The sequence below is a fragment of the Erinaceus europaeus genome, chromosome 1, assembly GCF_950295315.1.
Source record: "Erinaceus europaeus chromosome 1, mEriEur2.1, whole genome shotgun sequence".
Taxonomy (NCBI): Eukaryota; Metazoa; Chordata; class Mammalia; order Eulipotyphla; family Erinaceidae; genus Erinaceus; species Erinaceus europaeus.
The window spans coordinates 114,762,931-114,789,720 of NC_080162.1; the positions used below are offsets into that span (position 1 = coordinate 114,762,931).

General features: G+C 39.3%; 1 protein-coding gene and 1 long non-coding RNA gene across 2 annotated transcripts in view; one reads left to right on the forward strand and one right to left on the reverse strand.

The window, feature by feature from the left end:
- Positions 1–26,349, forward strand: LOC132542145 (uncharacterized). The gene is made up of 9 exons (XM_060204919.1): positions 1–146; positions 3,070–3,103; positions 5,478–5,596; positions 10,898–10,931; positions 15,136–15,264; positions 17,223–17,347; positions 17,931–18,074; positions 21,175–21,208; positions 25,823–26,349. Exons 1-9 carry the CDS (start codon positions 1–3, stop codon positions 26,201–26,203), a joined length of 1,146 nt encoding a protein of 381 aa, XP_060060902.1. The 3' UTR covers positions 26,204–26,349.
- The window catches only part of LOC132541979 (uncharacterized), a 43,827-nt gene that overhangs the window by 5,344 nt on the left and 11,693 nt on the right, over positions 1–26,790 (reverse strand). The window lies entirely within an intron of this gene.

Sequence of the window (26,790 nt, forward strand, 5' to 3'; positions counted from 1 at the left end):
ATGTTTTATGTCACGCTTCCATTAAAGGGTGAAGATGAAAAATTGACAACAAAGAGTAGAGTAGAAAAATACAAAGGCAAATGTCATCACTCTGCTTTTAAGAATCGGGTATTGCCATCTACCAAGCATGCGCATGCTAAGAAAAAGTAAGTTGTTACAGTGGAACATAAGGGCTTTGATAAGTAAGTGTATAGAAAAGATGTCTGTGTTTCCTCTTTGGAAATAAAAATTTAGGAAAAAAAAGTTTTAAAAAAAAGATGTCAGAATAGTTGTCGAATTGCTTTAAGAAGATGAGTTTGTGTCAGTGTTGTAAAGAACAGCTCTATTCTTTTTCAATCTTTTAAAATGTGTGCTATTGGCCTTCATGTTCTATCTAAGATGAGGTAAGGGAGATAACATCATTATTTATAACAGCTGTGCACTTTGCCATTGATGGGTTTTAGTGGAGTTGTTGATGTAAATGTAGGCTCTCATCTCCCTGTGAATATTATCTGAAGGAGGCATTTTCCTATACATATGTCTGTTTTCCACCTTCACACACCTGAAGCTCAAGGCTCTGTTCCATCTCTTCTCTTCCATGGCCTGCTTTAGTAGCTTTGATGCAATGTATCACGTTCAGTGCAGATTTCATCTTGCATGATTTTGTTTTCCTGTTTTTTCTTTTCTTTTTCTTTACCTTTGTTTTCTTTTATCTCTTGATTTTATTCTTATTTTTTGTCTCCCCTCTCTCCCAGGGCACTACTCAACTCTGGCTTCTGCTAGTGTGAATATTACTACTTTTAGTAATAGTTGTCAACTATACCTGATAATCAGAAAATGCAAATACATAAACAGTATGGATTTTTGAAAATGTTAGACAAATAGCTTATTTAAAATGTCAGCTTATTCTTAACAAATTGTGAAGCAGGCTTGCAGGTGTCTTTCTGTGTCTCTCCCTCTGTATCTCCACCTTCCTTGCTCACGTTCTATCTCTATCCTATAATAAATAAATACATAAAATATTTTAAAAGGAAGCTTTTTAAAAATGTAAGTAGATTGCTTGCTTTTGCAGCACATACAAGCGCCCTGGAACAGTACAGACAGGATTATGCTGGCTCCTGCCCAAGCATAACATGCAGATTAATGAAGTGCTCCATGTTACATATATACACAGTATGCATCTCTTCCTGTCTGTATTGATAACCCACTTGTACTTTAGGTACAGTTTCTTATCTCCTCATGATTGCTCTCTGCACACTCCTCCTATTCACAAAGGGCAGAGTTTCTCCATATCGACATAATTTAAGGAACACGTCTCAAAATTTCATTTCATTCCAGCATTTATTTAGTTAACCTCAAGTGTCACTTTTGTGACTCAGTCCTGAAAGAAAATAAGAGTTTTGTTACACACACACACACACACACACACACACACACAGACACACACGCACACACCTCTCCAACACTGAAGAACATTTAATACATTCTATTATGTGTGCATTAAGTGGTAGGGCACACATGTTGGAGACCTTGAGCAGTGGAGGGTGAACTTTCAAGGGCTTATATATATGCCATGTGTGCTGCCTACTATAGTGTAATGCCACTTTCTGTTCATGGTCATTGTCAGCCTTTCTGACTAGTGTGTAGCCCTCCTTCAGCTTTGTAAGCCTTGGTTTCCATCTCTGTTAATGAGTTGTTCTCTTCTAACTGGATAAATGTTTCTTTGAGTTGTTCTCTCCTAACTGGATGAATGTTACTTTGAAATAGATCTTATAAGAGTATGTACTAAAGCCCATCTTTAGCAGTCATGATCAGGATGTCATTATCAAGGAGTACTTTATTTTTTTAAAAGTATTAGTTGTAGCTTAATAGAAATTTACAAAATTTTGAGATTTCCAGAAAGTAGTTTCATGTGTGTAGATGTATGTGTGTGTGTGTGTGTGTGTGTGTAACTTGCTGCAACTGCCACCACAATTATTGTGTCTTCTTCCCTCTGCCAACCACATCATTGCTTACAAAATCTATAAGACAATATAATAAATAGTTTTTCTAATTAATGTGCTTCAGTTAATTACTACTTAGCAATCTACATAATTATAACCAACTCTGAAGAGCATTATGAGGTTAAAATGTATTTAAAGATGTGTAGTTACCTATAGTAATGCATGTGGTTGTTTGCAAATTCTCAGTAGTCTTACAATATCGAACACATTGAAAACTGTAACCTGGCAGTCAGGCGGTAGTGCAGTGGGCTCAGTCCAGGTGGCACAAAGCACAAGGATCAGCAGAAGAATCCCAGTTCGAGCCCCTGGGTCCGCACCTGCAGTCAGTCACTTCACAAGCAGTGAAACAGGTCTGCAGGTGTCTATCTTTCTCTCCCCCTTCTGTCTTCCCCTCCCTGTCCTATATAACAACAATGACATCAATAACAACTACAACAATAAAACAACAAGAGCAAGCACAGGAATAAATAAAAAAAATATTTTTTAGAATTTTAAAAGCATTGTACCCTAACGTAAATACTGGTTGCATTCCTATTTTTCCATCCAGTAATAGATATTTCCTTTTTAATTTTATTTTTTATATGTATTTATTTCCTTTTGTTGCCCTTGTTGTAGTAATATATTTGTATTATTTTTCCCTTTTGTTGCCCTTGTTGTTTTGTTGATGTAGTTATTATCGTTGTTGTTGATGTCGCTGTTGTAGTACAGATAGAAGTGCCGGGAGGAGGGGAAGCTCGAACCAGGACCTTCTGCTGGTCCTTGCCTTTGCTCCATGTGCGCTTGACCCGCTGCGCTACCACTGAACTGTCACAGTAAAGATTCTTAATCAAAATGACAAACTGTTGTATCAACTTACGAAGTAACATACATTTCCTCTCCTTTTGCCTATCTCAACAGTTAAATACAGTGTTTTTGTTAGAACAGCAAAATGTATTTTCATCACTTAAAGTTTATCTTGTCATTGTGTTTTCCACATACAATTTCCTTATAGCAAATTGGTTACAAATGCAGAGTGTCTGTCAAAATAATAGCATGATTTTCCATAAGGATTTTATATTTACTTGGAATGACCATTTATCCTTTCCAGGTGCCTAAAGAACTCATCAAAGGAAAATCACAAGGTATAGTGAAATAACTTAAATGCATTTCTTAAAATGTATATGTTTGTATAAATATATATATATATATATATATATATATATATATATATATATATATATTTGTTATTGTCTCTACGGTTACTGCTGGTGCTGCTTTCCATGTTTTTTTCCCATTTTATTCAATAGGTCATAGAGAAATTGACAGGGGCAGGAGAGACTGAGGGAGAAGGAAAGACAGACACCTGGAGACCTGCTTCCCCACTTGTGAAGCTTCCATCCTCCAGGAGGGTTAGGGCTTTGAATCCAGATCTTTAAGGGTCCTTGCACTTATTACTGTGTGCACTTTTGTGGATTTGCCACTGGCGGGTATTAACATTTTGTATTAATTACAAAGTACATTAGTTTAGATACAGTGAAATATTAAATGTGCCCTTAGTTGTAATTCCTTTTGGCATAAATGTAAGCTCTGTGAAGAATTGCCAAGGCTTGAAACTGGGTCTTTAAACATGGCCATTTCCTCTTCTTTTCTTTTCTTTTCTTTTCTTTTCTTTTCTTTTCTTTTCTTTTCTTTTCTTCTCTTTTCCTTTCTTCTCTTTTCACTTCTTTTCTTCATCAGCCATTTGATAATGGTTCAGAAAGTCATAGCTCCAGGAGCATAGTCCTACACTGCCAGCTCACCAAATTTATTTTACTCACCCACCACTCCTAGCACTACTACTGTAGTTCTCACAAGGTCCTTTCCCCCCTTTATTTAAGTTTCTTAAGTTTAAATTCTCTCTATATATCTTACTTGTGAACAAAACCATAGGGTAGAGTTGTCTTTGACTTCATTCACAGTCACCCATTAACCTAATTCACCAGCCTTTGATTGTACCATTCTGTCCATCTTGTGCTCCCAGTTCCTGTCTCTTTGTGCTTTCCTATTTCTGATGTTGTGTTCCCATCTACTCTGAATTCATTTACTTCTTTTTCTTTCTTCCTCTCTTTTTTATTTGTTGTTGTTGTTGTTTCTGCTGCTTTCGGGGTGTCTCCCTATCAGGCTCACACATGTTCCCAACATTCTGCTGCTATCACATGCTGTTCTTTTCAATAATTCTTGACAGGCAAGAGTTTGTGGAGGCAAAAGATCTTTATTCCGCCTCCAATTTAAGGGTAATTTGGCAGATAGAGCTTTGGTGAATGGTCATGGTATCTGTTAATGATTTGAATACGTCCTTCCACTCCTCCATTGCTCTTGAGTCTGTGATGAGAATTAATTCTGAAGAAAACCTCATAGCCCTATATTTGTACACAAATGTCTTACTTCCCACAGCATTCTGCCATAATGTCTTCTTGTCCATATCTTCTTTTTCCTCTAACCAGTACAATGCTACCATCATATGGTGTCCCATGAATGCTAGTAATGCCAACTTTGGGGCATTTGACAAATTAGGCCTTTCTGATCAGATATCCTAGTCAAGAGATCTTATTAAAAGAATAGAATGGGGCTAAAACAAATAATAATCTTTGTGTCCTCTGTTTCTACAGCAGTATAGCTATGGAATGTGAAGCTTAGGGAGAATCACTCAATCTACTCATTTTTCATTGCTAAGTTACAGACTTTTATGGAACCCTTGCTGGTTCTGTATGGTAAAAATATGACTTTTTTCTTAAAACTACAATATTCACATGAAAAGAAAGAATTGTACAAGTTAGGGGAGACTAGACTAGCTAAATGTAGAAGAAAGGAAGCTCCCTTTGCATGCCTGAAGCAGCACCCCACCTACTTCTGACTGATTGTTCTTTGTTTATTATTTATCTTCTTTCCATTAAAATGGGGGTGACACTGTTAAGCAGTGAACAGTTGATAGTTAATCTGTTGACAAGTAGGAAGGACTTTTCACAGATGTTTGTTTAGTAGACCTGCTGCATTTGCCCAGGAGTAATGGGGTATAAAAAGAAGAAAGAAAGGGGGTTCCGGCGGTAGCTCAGCAGGTTAAGTGCACATGGCGCAAAGCTCAAAGGCCAGCTTAAGGATCCGAGTTCAAGCCCCTGGCTCCCCACCTGCAGGGGAGTTGCTTTACAGGTGGTGAAGCAGGTCTGCAGGTGTCTGTCTTTGTCTTCCACTCTCTGTCTTCCCCTCCTCTCTCCATTTCTCTCTGTCCTGTCTAACGAAGATGACAACAATAGTAACTACAGCAATAAAGAAAAACAAGGGCAACAAAGGGGAAAATAAATAAATACATATTTTTAAAAAAGCCAGTGATCTAGAGGGAGCAAATAAATAAATAAATGAGAGAAAGTTTAAAGTTATGAAAATCGTGATCATAGATAACAAGTCAAATGATTAAAATTGACAGATAAAACTATATTTTAAAGAATTAATATAATGTTTTATGTCACGCTTCCATTAAAGGGTGAAGATGAAAAATTGACAACAAAGAGTATAGTAGAAAAATATAAAGGCAAATATCATCACTCTGCTTTTAAGAATCGGGTATTGCCATCTACCAAGCATGCGCATGCTAAGAAAAAGTAAGTCGTTACAGTGGAACATAAGGGCTTTGATAAGTAAGTGTATAGAAAAGATGTCTGTGTTTCCTCTTTGGAAATAAAAATTTAGGAAAAAAAAAGTTTTAAAAAAAAGATGTCAGAATAGTTGTCGAATTGCTTTAAGAAGAGGAGTTTGTGTCAGTGTTGTTAAGAACAGCTCTATTCTTTTTCAACCTTTTAAAAGGTATGTTATTGGCCTTCATGTTCTATCTAAGATGAGGTAAGGGAGATAACATCATTATTTATAACAGCTGTGCACTTTGCCATTGATGGGTTTTAGTGGAGTTGTTGATGTAAATGTAGGCTCTCATCTCCCTGTGAATATTATCTGAAGGAGGCATTTTCCTATACATATGTCTGTTTTCCACCTTCACACACCTGAAGCTCAAGGCTCTGTTCCATCTCTTCTCTTCCATGCCCTGCTTTAGTAGCTTTGATGCAATGTATCACATTCAGTCCAGGTTTCATCTTGCATGATTTTGTTTTCCTGTTTTTTCTTTTCTTTTTCTTTACCTTTGTTTTCTTTTATCTCTTGATTTTTTTCTTATTTTTTTGTCTCCCCTCTCTCCCAGGGCACTACTCAACTCTGGCTTCTGCTAGTGTGACATTACTACTTTTAGTAATAGTTGTCAACTATACCTGATAATCAGAAAATGCAAATACATAAACAGTATGGCATTTTGAAAATGTTAGACAAATAGCTTATTTAAAATGTCAGCTTATTCTTAACAAATTGTGAAGCAGGCTTGCAGGCGTCTTTCTGTGTCTCTCCCTCTGTATCTCCACCTTCCTTGCTCAAGTTCTCTCTCTATCCAATAATAAATAAATACATAAAATATTTTTTAAAGGAATCTTATTAAAAACTGTAAGTAGATTGCTTGCTTTTGCAGCACATACAAGCGCCCTGGAACAGTACAGACAGGATTATGCTGGCTCCTGCCCAAGCATAACATGCAGATTTTGAAGTGCTCCATGTTACATATATACACAGTATATATCTCTTCATGTCTGCATTGATAACCCACTTGTACTTTAGGTACAGTTTCTTATCTCCTCATGATTGCTCTCTGCACACTCCTCCTATTCACAAAGGGCAGAGTTTCTCCATATCGACATAATTTAAGGAACACGTCTCAAAATTTCATTTCATTCCAGCATTTATTTAGTTAACCTCAAGTGTCACTTTTGTGACTCAGTCCTGAAAGAAAATATGAGTTTTGTTACACACACACACACACACACACACACACACACACACACACACACACACACACATACACACACACACACACACACCTCTCCAGCCCTGAAGAACATTTAATACATTCTATTATGTGTGCATTAAGTGGTAGGGCACACATGTTGGAGACCTTGAGCAGTGGAGGGTGAACTTTCAAGGGCTTGTATGTATGCCATGTGTGCTGCCTACTATAGTGTAATGCCACTTTCTGTTCATGGTCATTGTCAGCCTTTCTGACTAGTGTGTAGGCCTCCTTCAGCTTTGTAAGCCTTGGTTTCCATCTCTCTTAATGAGTTGTTCTAACTGGATAAATGTTTCTTTGAAATTGATCTTATAGGAGGATAAAGTAAGGCCCACCTTTAGCAGTCATGATCAGGATGTCATTTCCAAAGAGAGTATTTTATTTTTTAAGTGTTCCTGTTGTCATCAATATCAATTTAAAAACTTATAAGGTTTCCTGAACGTAGTTTTATGCATGCAGAGGTGTGTGTGTGTGTGTGTGTGTGTGTGTGTGTTTGTATGTATGTGTGTGTTCACTGCACCTGCCACCAAAATTATTAAGTCTTCTTCCCTCTGGTATCCACCACCTGCAAAGCCTAAAAGACAATGTAACAACTAGTTTTTCAAGCTAATTTACTTCAGTTAATTTCTACTTAATAATCTACATAGTTGTAACAAGCTCTGAAGATCATTACAAGTTTAAAATGTATTAAAGATGTGTAGATACCTATAGTAATGCATGTGGTTGTATGCAAGTTCCCATAGTCTAACATTATCAAATATGTTGCAAATAGTTTCCTAATGTAAACACAGGATGCTTTCTTAATTGTTGTTCCAGTAATAGATTCTTTTTTTAAGTTTATTTTTTATTATTTCAGAAAGGAGACATTAACAAAAGCATAGAACAAGAAGGGTACAGTTCCGCACAATTCCCATAACCCATCTCCATATCCCATCTCCATATCCCATCCCCTCCCCTGATAGCCTTCCCACTCTCTATCTCTCTGGGAGTATGGATCCAGGGTCATTGTGGTTTGCAGAGGGTAGAAGGTCTGGCTTCTGTAATTGCTTCCCCACTGAACATGGGCGTTGACTGGTTGATCCATACTGCCAGTCTGCCTCTCTCTTTCCCTAGTAGGGTGGGGCTCTGGGAAAGGGACGCTCCAGTACACATTGATGGGGTCATCTGTCCAGGGAAGTCTGGTCAGCATCTTGCTGGCATCTGGAACCAGGTGGCTGAAAAGAGAGTTAACATACAAAGCCAAACAAATTGTTGAACTATCATGGACTGGAATAGTGCAGCTGAGGTGTTGGAGGTTATTGCCTGCATGCTCTTGTATACTTCTGCTTTCAGGTATATATTTTTCCCCTAGTTTATGCGCATGTGTGAATCTATGCTCTATCTCAGGGGACCTGGACTATATCTAGGTTTGGGGACTTTACTGGGGAGTGGACTACCTGGAATGGAATTAGAGGATACAATGAAAGAAAAGGTCTCACTCGAGTGATAAAGCTGAAGGGTTGTCATTACACACCTGAAGTCTCTGGTCACAGTCTGAAGTGAAGCATGTTGTAGTGGCACTCCTTGCCTTGACTAGGTTGTGATTGGCAGATCCAGTATTCTTTGATTTGAATTGAGATCAGCATGCAGGAAAGTGGGCCCCACCCTAAGGTACCAGGACTGGGGGAAAATACAGGCTCTATAGTGGAAATGTGAGGGTCCTGTTGTCTTAGGGTTCAAGAAAACAATGGATAGTTATTGTTATCATCACATTATTTGGTCATTGGGTTAACTTTGAAAAGTCCCTTTGTTAGAGTTTGCTGTTAATACCCAGCATTTAGTATATAGTGGTGCCACTGGTTGCTTCTGTTCTCCTTGTATAGGCTTTTGAGAGAGTCTACATATCAAAGACTCAGCTTATGTATTAAAAACATTCAGTCTGTGTTTTAAGAAGCTCTAGACATATGATCAATTTTCCCCTCTCATATTAATTAGTGGTTTATATGTTTACACTTTATTAGGAATGTACATAAACACCATTCCCACCACCAAAAGACTGTGTCCCATCCCCAGCCTCCCCACCCCCCACCCCACATCCCCACCTCCTGTCATGCCAGGAAGGCCAATGGCCACCCTCCCTTTCACCACAGGGTTTTTACTTTGGTGCCCCGCTCTCAATTTAATCATATCCTGCTTTTAGTGTCCCTTTCTGTTCTTCTTTCTCAACTTCTGTTGATTACTGGCAACATCCCATACTCATCTTTATCTTTCTGGCTTAGCTGACTTAACATAATTCCTGCTAGCTCTGTCCAAGATGGGTTAGATAAGGTGGACTCATTGTTCTTAATAACTGCATAGTATTTCATTGTGTATATGTACCACAGCTTTCTCAGCCACTCATCCATTGTTGGGCACCTGGGTTGCTTCCAGGTTTTAGCTATTATGAATTGTGCTGCTATGAACATAGATGTAGACATATCTTTCTGGTTGGGCATTATGGAATCCTTGGGTATATCCCCAGGAGAGGAATTACTGGGTCATATGGAAGGTCTATGTCTAGTTTTGTGAGAGTTCTCTAGACTGCTCTCCAGAGAGGCTGGACCAATTTACATTCCCACCAGCAGTGCAGAAGGGTTCCTCAGTCCCCACAGCCTCTCCAACATTTGTTGCTGCTGTCCTTTTTGATGTATGCCATTCTCACAGGGATAAGGTGGTATCTCAATGTTTTTATTTGCATTTCCCTGACAATCAGCGACCTGGAGCAGTTTTTCTTATGTTTGTTAGCCTTTTGGATCTCCTCTGAAGTGAATGTCTTTTTCATATCCTCTGCCCATTTTTGGAGGGGTCATGTGCTTTTTTGGTGCTAAGTTTGATGAGTTCTTTGTATACTTTGGTGATTAGTCTCTTTCTGATGTTTGACATGCGAAGATCTTCTCCCATTCTGAGAGGGGTCTCTTTGTTTGTGTGATAGTTTCTTTGGCTCTGCAGAAGCTTTTCAATTTGTTGTAGTCCCATTGGTTTATTTCTGCTTTAGTCTTTCTTGCAATTGGGTTTGTTTCATCAAAGATGTCCTTGAGGTTTAGGTGGCAAAGTGTTTTACCAATGTTTTCCTCCAAGTACTTGATAGTTTCTGGCCTGACATCCAGGTCTTTGATCCATTTGGAGTTCATTTTTGTTTCTGGTGAGATAAGGTGGTTCAGTTACATTCTTCTACATGTTACAACCCAGTTTTCCCAGTGCCATTTATCGAAGAGAGTCTCTTTCTTCCACGTAATACTTTGGGCCCCCTTATCAAAGATTAGATGTCCATAGGTGTGGAGATTTATGTCTGGGCTTTCAATTCTGTTCCACTGGTCTGTGTACCTATTTTTGTTCCAGTACCAGGCTGTTTTGGTGATGATGGCCTTATAATATAGTTTGAGATCTGGGAGTGTGATACCTCCGTTTCTGTTTCTTTTCCTCAAGATGATTTTGGCAACTCTAGGTGTTTTCTGGTTCCAGATAAATGATTGTAGTTTTTGTTCTATTTTCTTCAAGAAGCTTGGTGGAACATTGATGGGTATCGCATTACATTTGTATCTGGCTCTGGGGAGAATATTCATTTTGATAATACTGATTCTTCTGATCCATGAGCATGGGGTGTCTTTCCATTTCTTGGTATCAGTTTCTATTTCCTCGAAGAGTGACTCATAGTTTTCAGTATACAAGTCTTTCACTTCTTTGGTCAGCTTTACTCCTAGGTATTTTATTGATTTTGTTGCAACACAGTAATAGATTCTTAATCACAATGACTACCAAACACTCTGTGTATCCAATCATGGATTAACATGCATTTCTTTTCTTTTGCCTATCACATGTGTTACATGCAATATTTTAATTAATACTATGAATTTTATTTTTATTACTTAATGTTTATCTTGTCGTTGAGTTTTTCAATTCTTTTTAACCAATTATTTTTAAATGCAGAGTTTTTGCCAAAGTAGTTGTATGTTTTGCCATAAGAATGTTATATTTGTCTGAAATGTCTATTTATCCTTTCCAGGTCTCTTAAGAAATCATTTAGAAAAAATGACAAGGTATAGTAAAAATAACTTAAACATATTTCTTAAAATGTATACGTGTTTTTCTTATTTAGTAATTTCTTTATTACTATTGTCTTCATTGTTATTGCTGGTGCTGGTTGCAGGCAGTTGGGGTCCACAGCTTCTGTCAGCCAATTTTTTTTCCATTTTATTGAGTAGGACAGGGAGAAATTGAGAGGGGCAGGAGACACGGAGGTAGAAGGAAAGGTCTGGAAACCTGCTTCCAGGCTTGTGTAGCTTCTCCCCTGCTGGAAGCTTTCAGGGTTTTAAATCCAGGTATTTTATGGGCCCTTGAGGTTAGTACTATGTGCACTTATGCAAGTGTGCCAATGCCCGGTGTTAATATATTGAATTAATTACAATGTGCATTGGTTAGATACAGTGAAATATTAAATATGTCCTTAGTTGTCATCCCTTTTTTCATAAATGTCAACTCTGTTAAGAATTGCAAAGGCCTGAACCTGGGTCTTTACACACAGCCAATTCCTTTTCCTTTCCTTTCCTTTCCTTTCCTTTCCTTTCCTTTCCTTTCCTTTCCTTTTCTTTTCTTTTTCTTTTCTTTTCTTTCCTTTCCTTTCCTTTCCTTTCCTTTCCTTTCCTTTCCTTTCCTTACCTTTCCTTTCCTTTCCTTTCCTTTCCTTTCCTTTCCTTTCCTTTCCTTTCCTTTCCTTTCCTTTCCTTTCCTTTCCTTTCCCTTTCTCTTCTTTTAAGCCTCTTTATAATGGTTCACAAGATCATAATTGCAGGAGCATATTCCTACACTGCTACCTCACTAAATTTCTTTAACTCACCCACCACTCCTGCCAGAATTACTGTAGTTCTCACAATGTCACTTTTTTATTATTGAAATTGCATAAATTTCAGTTCACTGTATCTGACTTGTGAACAAAACCATGGAGTAGTCTTCTTCAGCAGTGACCTTGGTTATATGTCAAGTGGATTTTAATTCACCAGCATTTGATTGCATCATTCTGTCCATCTTGTCTTCACATTTCCTATCTCTTTGTGCCTCCTGTTGCTGATGTATCCTGGTCTATTCTGAATTTCTTTGTTTCTTCCCCCACACACCCCGATTTTGCCATGTACACCTCCTTTTAATAGTACTTACCAGGGAAGAATAGTTGGAGGTCAAGATAAAGGCAAATGACCTTCATTTCTCCCTGATATGGAAGGATGGAAGGGAGTAGTGTTTTGACTGACAACATTTAATTTTTAGTAATTTGAATATGTCATTCCACCTCTCCCATCCTCTAGATTTCTTTATTTGAAATGAGATTTTTTTTATCAGTTGTTGCTGCCATCCTTTTAGGCTTCAGTTAATGCTAGCAATGCCACCTCAGGAGGATTTGACTAATCATTTGCTTTCTGCTCAGACAGCCTCATCAGAGTTCCTATTATCAGCTGACAGTGGGGCTAAAGCAGAATTAGCTGTCATCTATTAATACAGCTGTATGGTTGTTTAATGGGAAACGTAGGAGGCATTAATCCTTTTTCTGATTCTTAAACTAGCGGTGCTTTATATATTCTGCTGGGACTATATGGTAAACGCCATTTAAAAAAAATTTTTATTTTATAAAATAGGAAACATTGAATTGCTCAACAATTTGTTTGGCTTTGTATGTTAACTCTCTTTTCAGTCACCGGGTTCCAGATGTCATCAGGATGCCAGCCAGGCTTCCCTGGACTGAAGACCCTAGCAATGTGTCCTGGAGCTCTGCTTCCCCAGAGACCCACCCTACTAGGGAAAGAGAGAGGCAGACTGGGAGTATGGACCGACCAGTCAACGCCCATGTTCAGCATGGAAGCAATTAGAGAAGCCAGACCTTCCACCTTCTACAACCCACAATGACCCTGGGTCCATGCTCCCAGAGGGATAGAGAGTGGGAAAGCTATCAGGGGAGGGGGTGGCATATGGAGATTGGGTGGTGGGAATTGTGTGGCGTTGTACCTCTCCTACCCTGTGGTTTTGTTAATTAATCCTTTCTTAAATAAAAAAAAAAGGAAACACTGACTTAACCATAGGATAAGAAGGGTAAAACTTCACACAGTTCCCACCACTAGAACTCTATCCCACCCCCTCCTCTGATAGCTTTGCTATTCTTTAACCCTCTGGGAGTATGGACCCAAGGTCATTGTGGGATGCTGATGGTCTGACTTCTGTGATTGCTTTCCTACAGAACACGGTGAATCCATTCTCCCAGCCTCTCTCTCTCTTTCCCTAGTGGGGAAGGGCTCTGGGAAAGCAGAGCTCCAGGAAACATTGGTGGGGTTGTCTGTCCAGGAAAGTCTGGTCGGCATCATGCTAACATATGGAATCTGGTAGTTGAAAAGAGAGGTAACATACAAAGCCAAACAAATTGTTGACCAATCATGGACCTAAAGGCTGGAATAGTTCAGTTGAAGAGTTGGGGGTGGGGAGGGTTCCCTCCATTTTGTAGGTAGCTCCATTTTGTAAGTAGTTCTTAGGCATATTTTACTTCTATTCCAAAGGGCCTGCGGCTATACTATTTTTTTTTTTTTGTTTGTTCTTGTTTTTGTTGTTCCCTGAGCTTGAAATCTGATATGCAAATGGTTCCAAGTTATTGTCTGGGGAGATGATGCCATGGCTGGTAAAGGACCAGAAAGCTGGAATAGGGAAGAGAGTAGCTCCCTAATGTGGGAAAGTGTTATAAATATTGTTGACTGTAAACCCCATTGATTTGATGGGCTTAGGAGCCTATGTGACCTCTGCATCCCTGTAGATCTGAGCTCACATTCTGTCGTCATGAGTAGAAACATTCCAAGCTGCCCCAATATCGACTCATCTTCCTGAGGTGTAGCATAGTATATTTTGTCCATCCTCCCTTTGGAGGATGGGACATTCTCTAGCATTGTAGATCCAAGTTGAGGACAATGTCCTATGGGGACCCACAAAGGGTTCTATTATGTTGTTCCTGAGAGAAATGACCGGTAACAATTGAGAGAGGGATTTATTCGAGGTCTAGGCCCATCATGCCAGTTTGGGAATTTCAGGACTCCCTGAGTAGGGAGGGAGGGCCCCAGCTGATGGGGTGGCCTGATAGTGACTAAAGAATCATCTTCTGAAGCATCACACTATCCTGCCACTATCTTTGTCTGTTCTTTATTTTCTTTCCAGGTGGAGTTGGTGCTCTTAGTTCGTGAACAGTTGATAAAGGTCTGATGACCAAAACAGTGGAGAGAGGGATATATAGGAGTGTATTTCTTTTTTTCTTTTCTTTGCCTCCATGGTTATTATTGGGGCTTGGTGCCTGCACTATGAATCCACTGCTCCAGTGCTTTTTTTTTTTTTCCAATATTTTTGTTTTGCATAGGACAGAGAGAGGATGAGAGGAGAAGGGAAGACAGAGAGGGGGAGAGAAAGCTAGGCACCTGCAAGCCTGCTTAACCGCTTGTGAAGTGACCCCCCCCACCCCCCCCCGCAGGTGGAGAGCCAGGTGCTCGGACCAGGACCCTTGTGCAGGTCCTTGTGCTTCTTACTATGTGCTCTGAACCCAGCCAGGTCCCCAAGAGCATATTTCATTATACTAGCTTCTTGTGAGATGTAAGATCTGGTTTCCAGTCTATTTATAAGTCTATTAATTAACATGATTTTTTCTTTTATCTTCATTAGACTGAGTAAGGATTTCTCACTTTTGTTTTCCTTTTCAAAGAAGTTCTTGGGTTCACCAATCTTTTGCATTGTCTTTTTGTTTCCATCCCATTAAATTCTGCCTCAATATCCACTATATACCCTGTCCACTGACTTTGTTCCATTAGTTCCATTTTTTTCTGGGCCCCTTAGTTGTAACAGTAGAGTGTCTCAGATTATATTTTCTTCCTTTTATGAGGCTGAAGTTTTATGAGCCTCCCTTAGGATTCCTTCTACACTGTGCCATATGCTTTTCTAACTAATGTCTTGTCTACATTTTCACTTGCTACCAGGAGCTTAATAATGTGATTTTTGACTCTTCCTACAATACTTCTACAATAATGGGATGACTAGCCTCCACATTATGGTTTTTATTCTAGGTCTGCTTCAGGTTGATTTCTGGCATTCTTTGTGAGACTCCCTTTCCTTGTAAGATTCTGGCCTATCATTTCCTAGCAGTATCTGCATGTAGTCCACAAAAGTATGGATATCAAATGCTTCAAGTCACAATTTACAAACTTTTCTAATGTAATCTGTGTGTTTTTATAGGAATGTGAAGGTGAGAAGAGGATGAAGAAGAAGCATGCTTATGAGGATCAAGCCACCAAAAAGGGCATTGGAATGGCATTTTTCCAGAGGGTAATTTCAGTTTTTAGAAGAAATCAGCAGTCCTCAAAGGTGTGTTGTTTTGCCCAGAGTATTGGGAGTGGGTCAATGCTAACACCACTGCCATTTGTGTTCTCATTCACTGTGTGGAAGGAGTATTGATAGGACATAGGCAGGGCACAATCTCTGTTAATCTCCACTTTGACCTGTCATCCCACAGAGATTGGGAAAGCAGATACCTGATTGGAGCTCAGCCTCCATAGCAACAGACTCACTAGGAAGGCCTTACCCCAGTTCCTGGAGACCCCAGCCCTCCCTCTGACTCATACCTCTGCTGCCCTCCAGGAGAATTCAGAGATTCATCTCTGGGGGCCCTTGTGGAGAACTGTACATCTTTCCTAAAGCCAGAGACACAAATCAAGTATTGAAGGTGGGGGACTAAGGGCACACCCAGTAGTGGACACAAGATAGTAGATAGAATGACCCGGGTTCACGTCCCTGGTCCGTATCCCAACCGTATGGGGAAAGCATCCTCTTCATGTGTGGTGGAGCAGTACTGCAGGTATCTCTCTTCTTTTTCTTTCCTTCACTGAATAGGAAGACTGTTTTAGGTATGTTCCAGGGGGCCACATGACTTTAGTAATTTTTGCTTGAGTGTGAAAGCTAACATAGGGGTAGACTAAGAATATTGTTTGGGAAGATAATGTCAGAGTTGAGAATAGGGCTAGAATGCTGGATTAGAGCAGAGAGTAGCTACCAATCTTGAAAGTATATAAATAAAATTAACTGTTTTACCCCATTGATCTGACCTGGAGCCTGAATATATTTCTATTTAGCACAGGAGCAGAGTTCCTAACAGTCTATCAATCTTTCTGTCTCTCTCTCTCTCCCTCATTCTCAGTTTCTCTTTAATATATCTGTTTTAAAAAAAAAAAAAGGAAAAAAGGAAGGGAGAGAAAGGAGAAGAAGTAAGAAGGAGTGGGAGGAGGAGGAAGAAGCAGCAATAGGAGGACGGGAGAAGGTAGAGGAGGAGGATAAGAAGTAAGATGGTGAGTGGGTTCAGTGAATTCACAGTAATGGTACTGAACGCATCAATAAGCCTGTCACAAAATAATAATAAAATACATTGAAAATAAAATCAGAGCAATTCCACCTTGAAATCTCAAGGAAAATGCTGAGTTAAAGTGCACTGAACTCTAGACAACTGAGCTCTAGACTAACAGCATGCTGAGATATCATTCTATAAAAATGGATGCTATATGAATCCATTCTACCACGTGTAGCATCAAGTTGCACTAACATGGTAACACTTTCAAATTACCTGGCTAGTTTAATTCATAAAATCATTCCGCATTGCGCTCCTAGAAGTGTGAATAATATGAGGTGTTCTTAGCATTGACCTTTCTGTTACTAGTGTTACTAAGAGGTCACTAGCTGGAGTTGGTTCAGGCTATAATTAGCTTTCTGTCATCTGGATGTACTCTTGTATGGTTATTGAATATGTAGATTGGTGGGGCAAGACTCATTCTTTGAATGCTGTTCTCTCAGTTGATAAGAAGCACCATAATGACCTGTGGCTTCTATTGTGGCAAATACTGCTTCATGTCTTTGTCAACAGAACTGAACATTTGCTAGCACCCAAAGCCATCTGAAAAGCAGAAGAAAAGTAATCCAGCCAAGAAGAGTTCAGTGCTTAGTTACTGAAGCACCACAACATCACACCACTTAAATCTGGCTGATGGTGTTTGCATCTGTCTGTCTATTACTTTCCCAGTCAGTGGGGATTGAAAATGTTGGGGAGTGCACAGTGGATGGATGTACATCAGTTCACAAATCGTGGCTGACCTCTCAGGAATGTTCATTAATTCAGAAAGCAATTTATAAAACAACTAGGGATCTGTAGTGATAAGTTCAAATAATTTTATTCATTCAAATGATAAAAATAATTCTAATGATAAAGCAGTTTAAGTGACAGCATCTTTAGTGAATAAAATAATAAACATTGTTCCTTATATTGAACTTTGATGAAGGGGAACGAGGAAATATTGCACTTAAGTAGTAGAATGGCAGTTCCACAAAGCAAAATGGATGTTTCAGGTTTCAACAATGGATTACGTGACCGCATGCAGCAGAGCAGAGCTGCAAAGTGTGATAGGTAAGTGGAGAGCAATATATCACTGTATAATTGATCTATCCCTAGGGAATGTAGGGAAGGGCTGGAACAGAGAGGGTGCTATTTCTCTGCCAGGTTAGTGTGAAGGTGTTTCTTCCTGGGCATGTGCTCTCTGGGTTGGAGAGAACTCGACAGGAGCCAGCCTGGGCTGCTGCTTACTCAGTGACACAGGATAGGTACCAGGAACTCATGGCAGAGCGAGATTGCAATGCGTCTTTATTGATCAGAGACAACACCTTTATATCTTTTGAAACAGAAGTTTCAAGTTGGAATAGGAAAAGGCTAGGAAAGGGGATGGAGAAAAGGAAAGAGCACGAACCTTCCAAAGCTACTGTTGTGAAGGTTTTATCTGGTGGGATGAATTAATACACTGTAGGCAGGGTGGCTCTCATCAAAACAATGATTATGTTAGTAGACCATAATATCAGACATGGAGCAGAGCAGGGGGGCTGCCCGACAGTTCTCGGTACATGGTTTTGGAAATGGACATAGTTAGGGGTAAGTGTGTTTCTTTACCAGTTGTATTATTATGAAACATTGATCTTCTTCATATTTTATGTTGTAGTTACCAATCTGTAATGAAGGAGATGAAAGGAAAAGGAGAGAAGAGATTGGCATCAGAAATATCTGTAGTTACACCAGTGTTTGAAAAGGGTGCTACACTAACCCTTGATGAACTTCAAACGGAGATAGGCCACACTCCAAGGAGGTAAAATCTTCAAATTCTTTATTGCTTTATTAAAGCAAAAAATAAATAAATAAAAATAAAACTGTTGTTACTGAAAATGCCATTCAGTTTCAATGACTAGTATAGAGAAATCTGAACTATACCAGACAAAGCTGTTGCTTGTTTAACATGAAAATAGATGAGACAGATATGAAGTCATTACAGTAAATGCTTCTTTTAGGGCTGAGGGTTCGTTCAGTGGGTAAGGCACAGCTCACTAATTGTACAGCCAGTATTGAAGTCCTTACACCACAGGGGAGTGCAACTACACTAAAAGGTCTCATTCACTGAGGTCCCTGGGCCCTTATTTATCTCTGCCTGAAATAAAAAGAATGAAAGTGAGGTTGGGAGCAATAAAAATATGCATGTGTGATGATCTAGTTTTACACTAGCAAATGATAGTTAATTACTTAAAGATTGCACTGACATGTAATTACAATAAGGAAGAATTAATCCTTTAGAAAATCATATATATTCAGAAAGGCATTAAAGGAATTAATATCTTGGAATGAATGTGGCTTCAAAGGTTATTATTTGGGTAGTCGGGAGTGGAGATAGCATAATGCTTATGCAAACAGACTCTCCTGCCTGAGGATCCTTAGTCCCAGGTTCAAACCCCTGTATCATCATAACCCAGAGCTGAGCAGTGCTCTGGGGTTTCTCTCTGTCTCTTTCTTTTCATCTCTCTCAAAAATAAGATAAATAAAAAAAAAATTTTAAAAGCTTTTTAATTTTTCTTTACATATTTTAAAACATTTATTTCATATAAAAATGACTTACAGGGGGCCAGGTGGTGGCGCACCTTGTTAAGCACATACACTACAGTGCACAAGGACCCAGGTTCAAGCCGCTGATGTCAACCTGCAGGAGGAAAGCTTCATGAGTGGTGGAGCAGAGCTGCAGGTGTCTCTATGTCTCATTTCCTCTTTATCTCCCCCTCTCAATTTCTCCCGATCTCTATCTAGTAATAAATAAATAAACAAATGTTAGTTGCATTGGGGAAATAGGGAAAGACCTGCACCACTACTTCACGACTCATGAGCTTAGCCCCGGCAGTGACTGACCTGAGTCTTGAATCCTGGGTCATACACATTGTGGCAGATATATTCTAACAGGTGTAACAATATATCTTTATTTATTTATTTATTTATTTATTTATTTTTAATATTTATTTTATTTATTCCCTTTTGTTGCCCTTGTTGTTTTATTGTTGTAGTTATTATTGTTGTTGTCGTTGTTGGATAGGACAGAGAGAAATGGAGAGAGGAGGGGAAGACAGAGACGAGGAGAGAAAGATAGACACCTGCAGACCTGCTTCACCGCCCGTGAAGCGACTCCCCTGCAGGTGGGGAGCCGGGGTTCAAACCGGGATCCTTATGCCAGTCCCTGTGCTTTGAGCCACCTGCGCTTAACGCGCTGCACTACAGCCCGACTCCCTACAATATATCTTGAGTTAAGAAAAAAGAGGTTGTTATATGGGTATGTGAATTGTTGTGCTTTTAGGAATAATTCATTAGGGAAAGCCATACTTATTAAACTTGATGTGTCTGCAATTGCTCTATAAGAATCAAATTGGGGAGTCAGGGTATATGACAGCGGGTTAAGTGCACCAGGTTAAGCACAGGTGACACAACGTGTAAGGACCTGTTTAAGGATCCCGGTTTGAGCCCCCAACTCAGGGGAGTCGTTTCCCAAGTGGTAAAGCAGGTCTGCAGGTGTCTATCTTTCTCTCCACCCTCTTCCCATCCTCTATTTCTGTCTGTTGTATCCATCATAATAAAATCAATGACAACAACAACAATAATAACTACAACCATAAAACAGGGTTAACAAAAGGGAATCAATAAATATAAAAAAAGAATCATGTAGGTTTAAATGCATTATTTTATAAAGATAGTAGTGGGCTATGGAGTTGGGTCAGTGGTAGAAACAGGACTTTCATGATTGGGGCTCTGAATTTTATTCTGAGCACTTGTCAATCTGAGGGGAGTGACCTTATTCAATAAGGAATAGATGAGATCCTAGTAAGCTCATGATCCATTCATGGGAAGATTTATAGCAGTGGCTACGCATTCTTAAAGTGGAACATCCACATATAACCACAGATATTATATGCATGCCCATTATGGTATTATACAAAGATTTTACAGTTTTAGTAATATGTCATGCTGTGACGCCGAGGAGAGAGAGAGGAGATCCAGAGCAGAGAGGGAACACAATTGTTTATTCTGCTGGCACCTCAAAGTTGGGTGAGAGTGCAGTGGTTCAGGCCACGTGGAGTTAGCCATTTTGGATGCCTCATGCAGCAACCTTCCCTGTGTCTAATCACCCAAGTGAAAGGCTGGGAAGAGAGTGAGGGGCAGAAGAAGAAGGGCTTTATAGGACAAAAACCGGGAGTGACGAGCCTGGACAAGATTGGTTGGGAAAGGTACTCCGAGAATGTCCCAACTCTTGCGTGAACTGGCACTAGCCTGAGGGGACATCTGCACAACAGTCAGAGGTATGAAGTGTTTAAATACTAATGGTAAGAACAGTGCCTTTGGCACAAGTAGGTGTGACTTTGTTGAGCACTTTGCACCTGATCAAGGCATAAGAGTAGTTCTGTGTATGACGGCAAACAGGAGATTTGTGCACGAGAAGCAGCCTGTTATGAAGAGCACTACACAGACTATATTTCAGGGTCAAAATAATTCAAGGGCAAGTGGTATGCTCAATGTACCAAGCAGGGTCAGTGACAGATGTTGAGAAGTCAATCATTGGTCTTGTCAGCATCAATATAGTTTTGAATGGAACACAGTCTGCATATTGGTGAATGTTTATAGAGTCAGATATATATCAACTGTAGATTTTTTTGCTGTTTTGCACATTGTATAGCAACCTTTCCATGTACACGGAATCCAGATGCTACATTGGGCAAACGTGTGTAGCAGAGAATGATAATATTGATTCCTTTATTTTGATAATTCTCAAGGAATCTGAAATGTACAATGCCAAGAGTTTATTCTGATAAACTTAGAGTTCATTCTTTGTAATAATTACATGACATTAGCCTGAAATCATTCTTTTCCCTCTTTTCTTTCAGGCTCAGAACAGTATGGCTTGATACAAAGTACATGGTATAGTACAAATGACTTCTATGCTACTTAAAAAATAACCATTTATGTTGATAGTCAAAGTGCAATTGCCTTGTATTAGGTATAACTAGAGCAAGAGAGAAAGTACCTGTAGTTACAGAAGAACCAAATTATAGCAGCACTGAAATATGGCTGACTATGTTTGTGTTTATTCTAGCCTCTCTCTTTGGCAGTCAGGATGGTTCGGGAATTTTGGGGACAGAAGAGGAGCAGGAAATAAGTTCACTGCTTAGGAATGGCCTTTCAGAAATATTTGTTACTTCTGCTGCTTTCACTCAGAATTAAGGAGCAGTTTACTAGTTAGAAACCTGTAATGATAAACTAAAAGAAGTTCCAATCATTTTATTCATTCATGAAAATCATTGAACACTTCTTTTTTTATTTAAGAAAGGATTAATGAACAAAACCATAGGGTAGGAGGGGTACAATTCCACACAATTCCCACCACCCAATCTCCATATCCCACCCCCTCCCCTGATAGCTTTCCCATCCTCTATCCCTCTGGGAGCATGGACCCAGGGTCATTGTGGGTTGCAGAAGGTAGAAGGTCTGGCTTCTGTAGTTGCCTCCCCGCTGAACATGGCGTTGACTGGTCGGTCCATACTCCCAGTCTGCCTCTCTCTTTCCCTAGTAGGGTGGGTCTCTGGGGAAGCAGAGCTCCAGGACACATTGGTGGGGTCTTCAGTCTAGGGAAGCCTGGCTGGCATCCTGATGACATCTGGAACCTGGTGACTGAAAAGAGAGTTAACATACAAAGCCAAACAAATTGTTGAGCAATCATGGACCCAAAGCTTGGAATAGTGGAGAGGAAGTGTTAGGGGGGGTACTCACTGCAAACTCTAGTGTACTTCTGCTTTCAGGTATATATTTCGCAGTAGTTGATGGATACGTGTGAACATATGCGCTCTCTCACAGAAACTGGTGTAAATCTAGGTTTTGGGACTTTGTTAGAAAGTGAACCCCCTGAGATGATCTTGAATTTATTGATGCTGTCTTTGTGGCCTAACCTGTGGTCTATCCTTGGGTATGTGCTGTGTGGATTTGAGAAGAATGTGTATTCCAGATTTTTGGGGGTGAAGGGCTTCTGAAGATGTCCAGGAGGTCTAGTCTGATCATCTCTTCATTTAATTCTCTTGTTTCTTTGTTGAGTCTCTGCTTTGTGGATCTGTCTAAGTGTGAGAGTGGGGTGTTAAAAACTCCCACTATTATTGTATTACTATGGATGTATTTTTGAAGTTCTTTCAGTAGGTGCTTGATGTATTTAGATGGACCCTCATTGGCTGCATAGATGTTAATAATTGTTAAATCTTCTTGGCTGATTGATCCTCTAATCATTATGGAATGACCTTGCCTGTCTTTTAGTACTTTATTTAATTTAACATCAATTGTGTCAGAGATGAGAATGGCTGTTCCAGATTTTTTTGTGGTCCATTAGCCTGTATGATAGTTTTCCATCCTTTCACTTTAAGTCTGTGTTTATCTTGTTGTGTCAGATGGGATTCTTGCCAGCAGCATATGGTTGGGCTATGTTTTCTGATCCATCCTCCCATTCTGTGCCTTTTGATGGGTGAATTTAAGCCATTGACATTTATTGATATTATGGATTTAATGTTTTGTAGTGCCATTGTTGAACGAATTTTTATTTGCTCTGATATATGGCAAGTATTATAGTGAAGTTCTTGTTTATAAGAGGTCTTTTAGAACCTCTTTCAGGGCCGGTTTGGTGATGGTTGCTTCCTTTAACTGCTGTTTGTCTAAGAATGTTTTGATCTCTCCATCTAGTTTGAATGAAAGCCTAGCAGGATATATTAAACTTGGTTGAAACCCTCTTTCATTCAGAGCTCGACAGAACTCTTGCCATACTCTTCTGGCTTTTAGAGTCTGAGTGGAGAAGTCTGCTGGTAGTCGTATGGGTTTTCCCCTGTATGTGACTTTTTGTTTTTCTCTTGCAGCCTTTAGGATCCTTTCTTTGTCCTTACTTTTTCTCATTGTGACTATGATGTCTTGGTGTCTTCAGGTCTGGGTCTCTTGAATCTTAATGTCCTTTGTATTGTTCAAGTCTGGGAATGTTTCTTCTATAATTTCCTCTAGAATGTTTCCTTCCCCTTCCTCTCTTTCTTCCTCTGGCAGGCCAATTATACGAATGTTACTTCTTTTGAGATGATCCCATAGGTTTCTGTTGTTGTTTTCAGTGTCTCTCAATCTCTTTTTGAGCTCTTTCGCCTCTTTCTTAGTTTTCTCTTGCTCATTCTCTGTCTGACTAACTCTGTTTTCTGCTTCTGTTAGTCTGCTTTCCCTTCCCTCATCTTCTTTCCTCAAGTCAGCTATTTCAGCTTTCAGTTCTCTAATTGCCTTAGGATAACCAGTATTTTCCTTGAGGGTCTCAACTGTTGTTTCCTTAATACTGCCATTCCTTTCCTCCAAAGTTGTTTTCATTTCTGTGATTAATAAATTTATTATTGCTTGCATACTTTTCTTACCTATGGTTACTTCTAGCTGATTTGTAGTTTCTTCTGGGCTCTTGTCTTCATTCGTTGGAGTAGCAGTTTTATTTGCTCTTGATCTACCCATTTTTTTGATTAATGTGTTTCTTATTTTTATGTTCTGTTGTTCCTCAGTTTTTGTGTTTTGAGTACAAGCAGCACTGTACTAAATACCCTTATGACAAATGCAATCACCAGCCTCAGCTATTACAATAGCAACTGAAGCAAGGATTGAAGCAGTTTAACCACTACCAGTTAGCCAAACAATGTCTCCAGTCCATGAAAAAATATCAACCAAGTCCAAGTGAAGAAGAGAAAGAAAAAAATGGATAGCAAGTATAGATAGTTATGCAAATCTACTACCCGCTGTATATTCTAGGGGTAGCAAGAGGAGTAAGGGAAGTAGAGCAGAGCTACACACATAGAGAGTCCACGCTGAATCAGATTTCTTCCCCAAAATAATTCACAAATGAATATCAGTGAATTCAGAAATCCGAAGAAGGAGAAAGGAAGAAAGGAAGACCAGAAGAAAAAAAAAAAAGAAACAAGAGAGAGAAAAGAAAAAAGATAAGAAATAGAACTGTAATAAAAGAGCAGTGAAAGGAAAGTTGTTTAATTAATTGATTTGTTTTTTATTTTATTTTTTAATTAGCTAGAAGGAGTGAGAAAGGGAGATTGTGTAGTGGAGGGAAGAGTAATGAAACAGGTTCCTCTTACAATGGATAAGATGTCCGGTCCTCTAGCAATGGAAAATACACTAAGAGTTAATTCTGGTCAACCTTAAGGAGGGGGGGAAAGAGATACACCTTTATATAATATTAATCATAAAATAGAGCAGGGTAAAAAACCTGTCCCAGATTGCCTCAAGCTGCCTGAGCAGAGGCAGCTGATTGTTAAGGAAGTAAAACAAACAAACAACAACAAAAAAGCACCTCAGGGCTGTCTTTCCCTTTTGTAGATCCAGTTGGCCACTTAGAAAGAAAAGGAGCCAAGGGTTTCAGAAAGGAATAGGCTTAGAATGGAACCCCTGTTGGGCCAGGAATCTTGGTAAAGAAAGAAGTTCAGCAGGGAAGCCTGCTAGGAGCAGCTTTCTGCACCCAGGGTCTGGTTATGGGGGGGGGCACAGGTGCACTTTGGGAATAATTAAAAAAAAACTGTTCCTTTCTTTTTTCCTCTATATTCTAACCCAAACTGGGCTATATTCACCCCCTTGATGTCACAGCTGGGACCCCGAATTCACTGTCTTGCTGAAGGCAAAAAATCCTACCGTTTCCAGCAGTTGTTACCTTACCTCAGACCAGTAGCTGCTTCTCAGTCTGCCATCTTGGCTCTGCCTCCAATATACTTATTTGTTAAAAGTTTTATCCTGCTATTCCTGTGCTACTCTTGTATTAGTCACTGTTGAGACATTTGGAAATGTGCATCATTTCACCATTTAATGTTTTCTCCACTCAGCAACATTTTAGAGTTGTCTCTGTATTACTATGAATAAGCAAGGCAGATATAGAGAATAATGATTAATGACATGTTTGAGAAAATTGTCTTTTTCTCACCTTCACTGATGTGTGTAGACATAGAATCTATGATTCTCCTAGGTTTAATGCCCAACTCCTCTAACATTCAGAACTGAGCAATTTTCAGCCACAGAGGAAGGAATCAAGAAAGTACCTGTGGCTATTGATTTATTTGTTTAGATTCACTGTCTTCAACTGTATGTACTCTCATGCTTATATATGTAGAACATATAAATGCACCCACCCACACACAGACACATGTAGGAAGGAAAGGAAGTGTTGCACTGATGAGCTACTTGTGATGCCCTCTTTTATATTTTCTTGTTTATTTGTCTTCCTTGTTTATATACCAGCTCAGAATCAAAGCCAGGGCTCACCCCATGCAAGAACTGAGGTGTAATATGGAGTTACCATCTCTGTCCTAAAATTTCAAACAGGTGCACACTTATACTGCTTTAAACTTTAAAGATTAATCCAACTATTTCTAATTGCAGAATATTAATCATTTCTGTGTATAGCACAAGCAGTGCTTATAGTTGCAGAGAAAATTGTAATCGGTCATTTTCCTGTTAGCTGAAAGTCTTCTATGCTTTACTTAGGATACGGGAAGTCCTGCAACTGAAAGCAATATACTGGATACAAACCAAAAGCTACAGGATGAAATTGCTACCCTACAGAGAGAAATGGAAAAAATGAAACACGAGAATTTCATGCTGAAACAAGACATGGAAACAATGCGAGATGAGAATTTAGTGCTGAAATGGGACATGGAAACAATGCGACACGAGAATTTAATGCTGAAACAAGACATGGAAACAATGCAATACAAGAATTTAATGCTGAAACAAAACATGGACAGACGGCAATGGAAAGATAAACAAAAAGTGAGTGCTACAATACCACAGATGGAACGTCAAACAACATCATTAAAAGAGATGAGAGAAGAGTTGTTAAGAAATGTAAGTCAAATTGGATGTTAACTATATTGAAATTTAACTTGTCATCTTTAGGAGGCCTGGCTGTGGCATGCTATTTGAGTGCAGGCATTACCATAAGGAACAGGTACCAGCCTCTATTCCCCACCTGAGCAGGCCTGCAGGTGTCTTCCTTTCTCTCTCCCTCTATTTTTGACATCCTCTCAAATTACTCTCACCTGATGTAAGGAAGTCGAAAAGCAGAAAGAGAAACAATGGAAAAGTAATAGCCATCAGCAGCATTGGAGTCATAGTGCTGACACTGAGCCCCAGCAATAATTCTGGTGGTAATTCAAAGACAAACAACAAAAAAATATCACCATGAATCTTAGAATCAGTTTGCATTGATAGATTTCTATTACATTTACACTTTTGTTATTCTTACACTGATTTCTTACACTTTTTTGTGCTGCTATTCCTGTAGTAGTCCCTGTTGAGAAACATGGGCATGTGCATCATTTCACCATTCAATATTTTCTCCACTCATCAATATTTTTTGTGTTATCTCCCTATTACTATTAGTAAGCAAGGCAGATATAGATGGAGAATAATGATTAATGACATGTTTTAGGAAATTACCTTTTACTCACCTT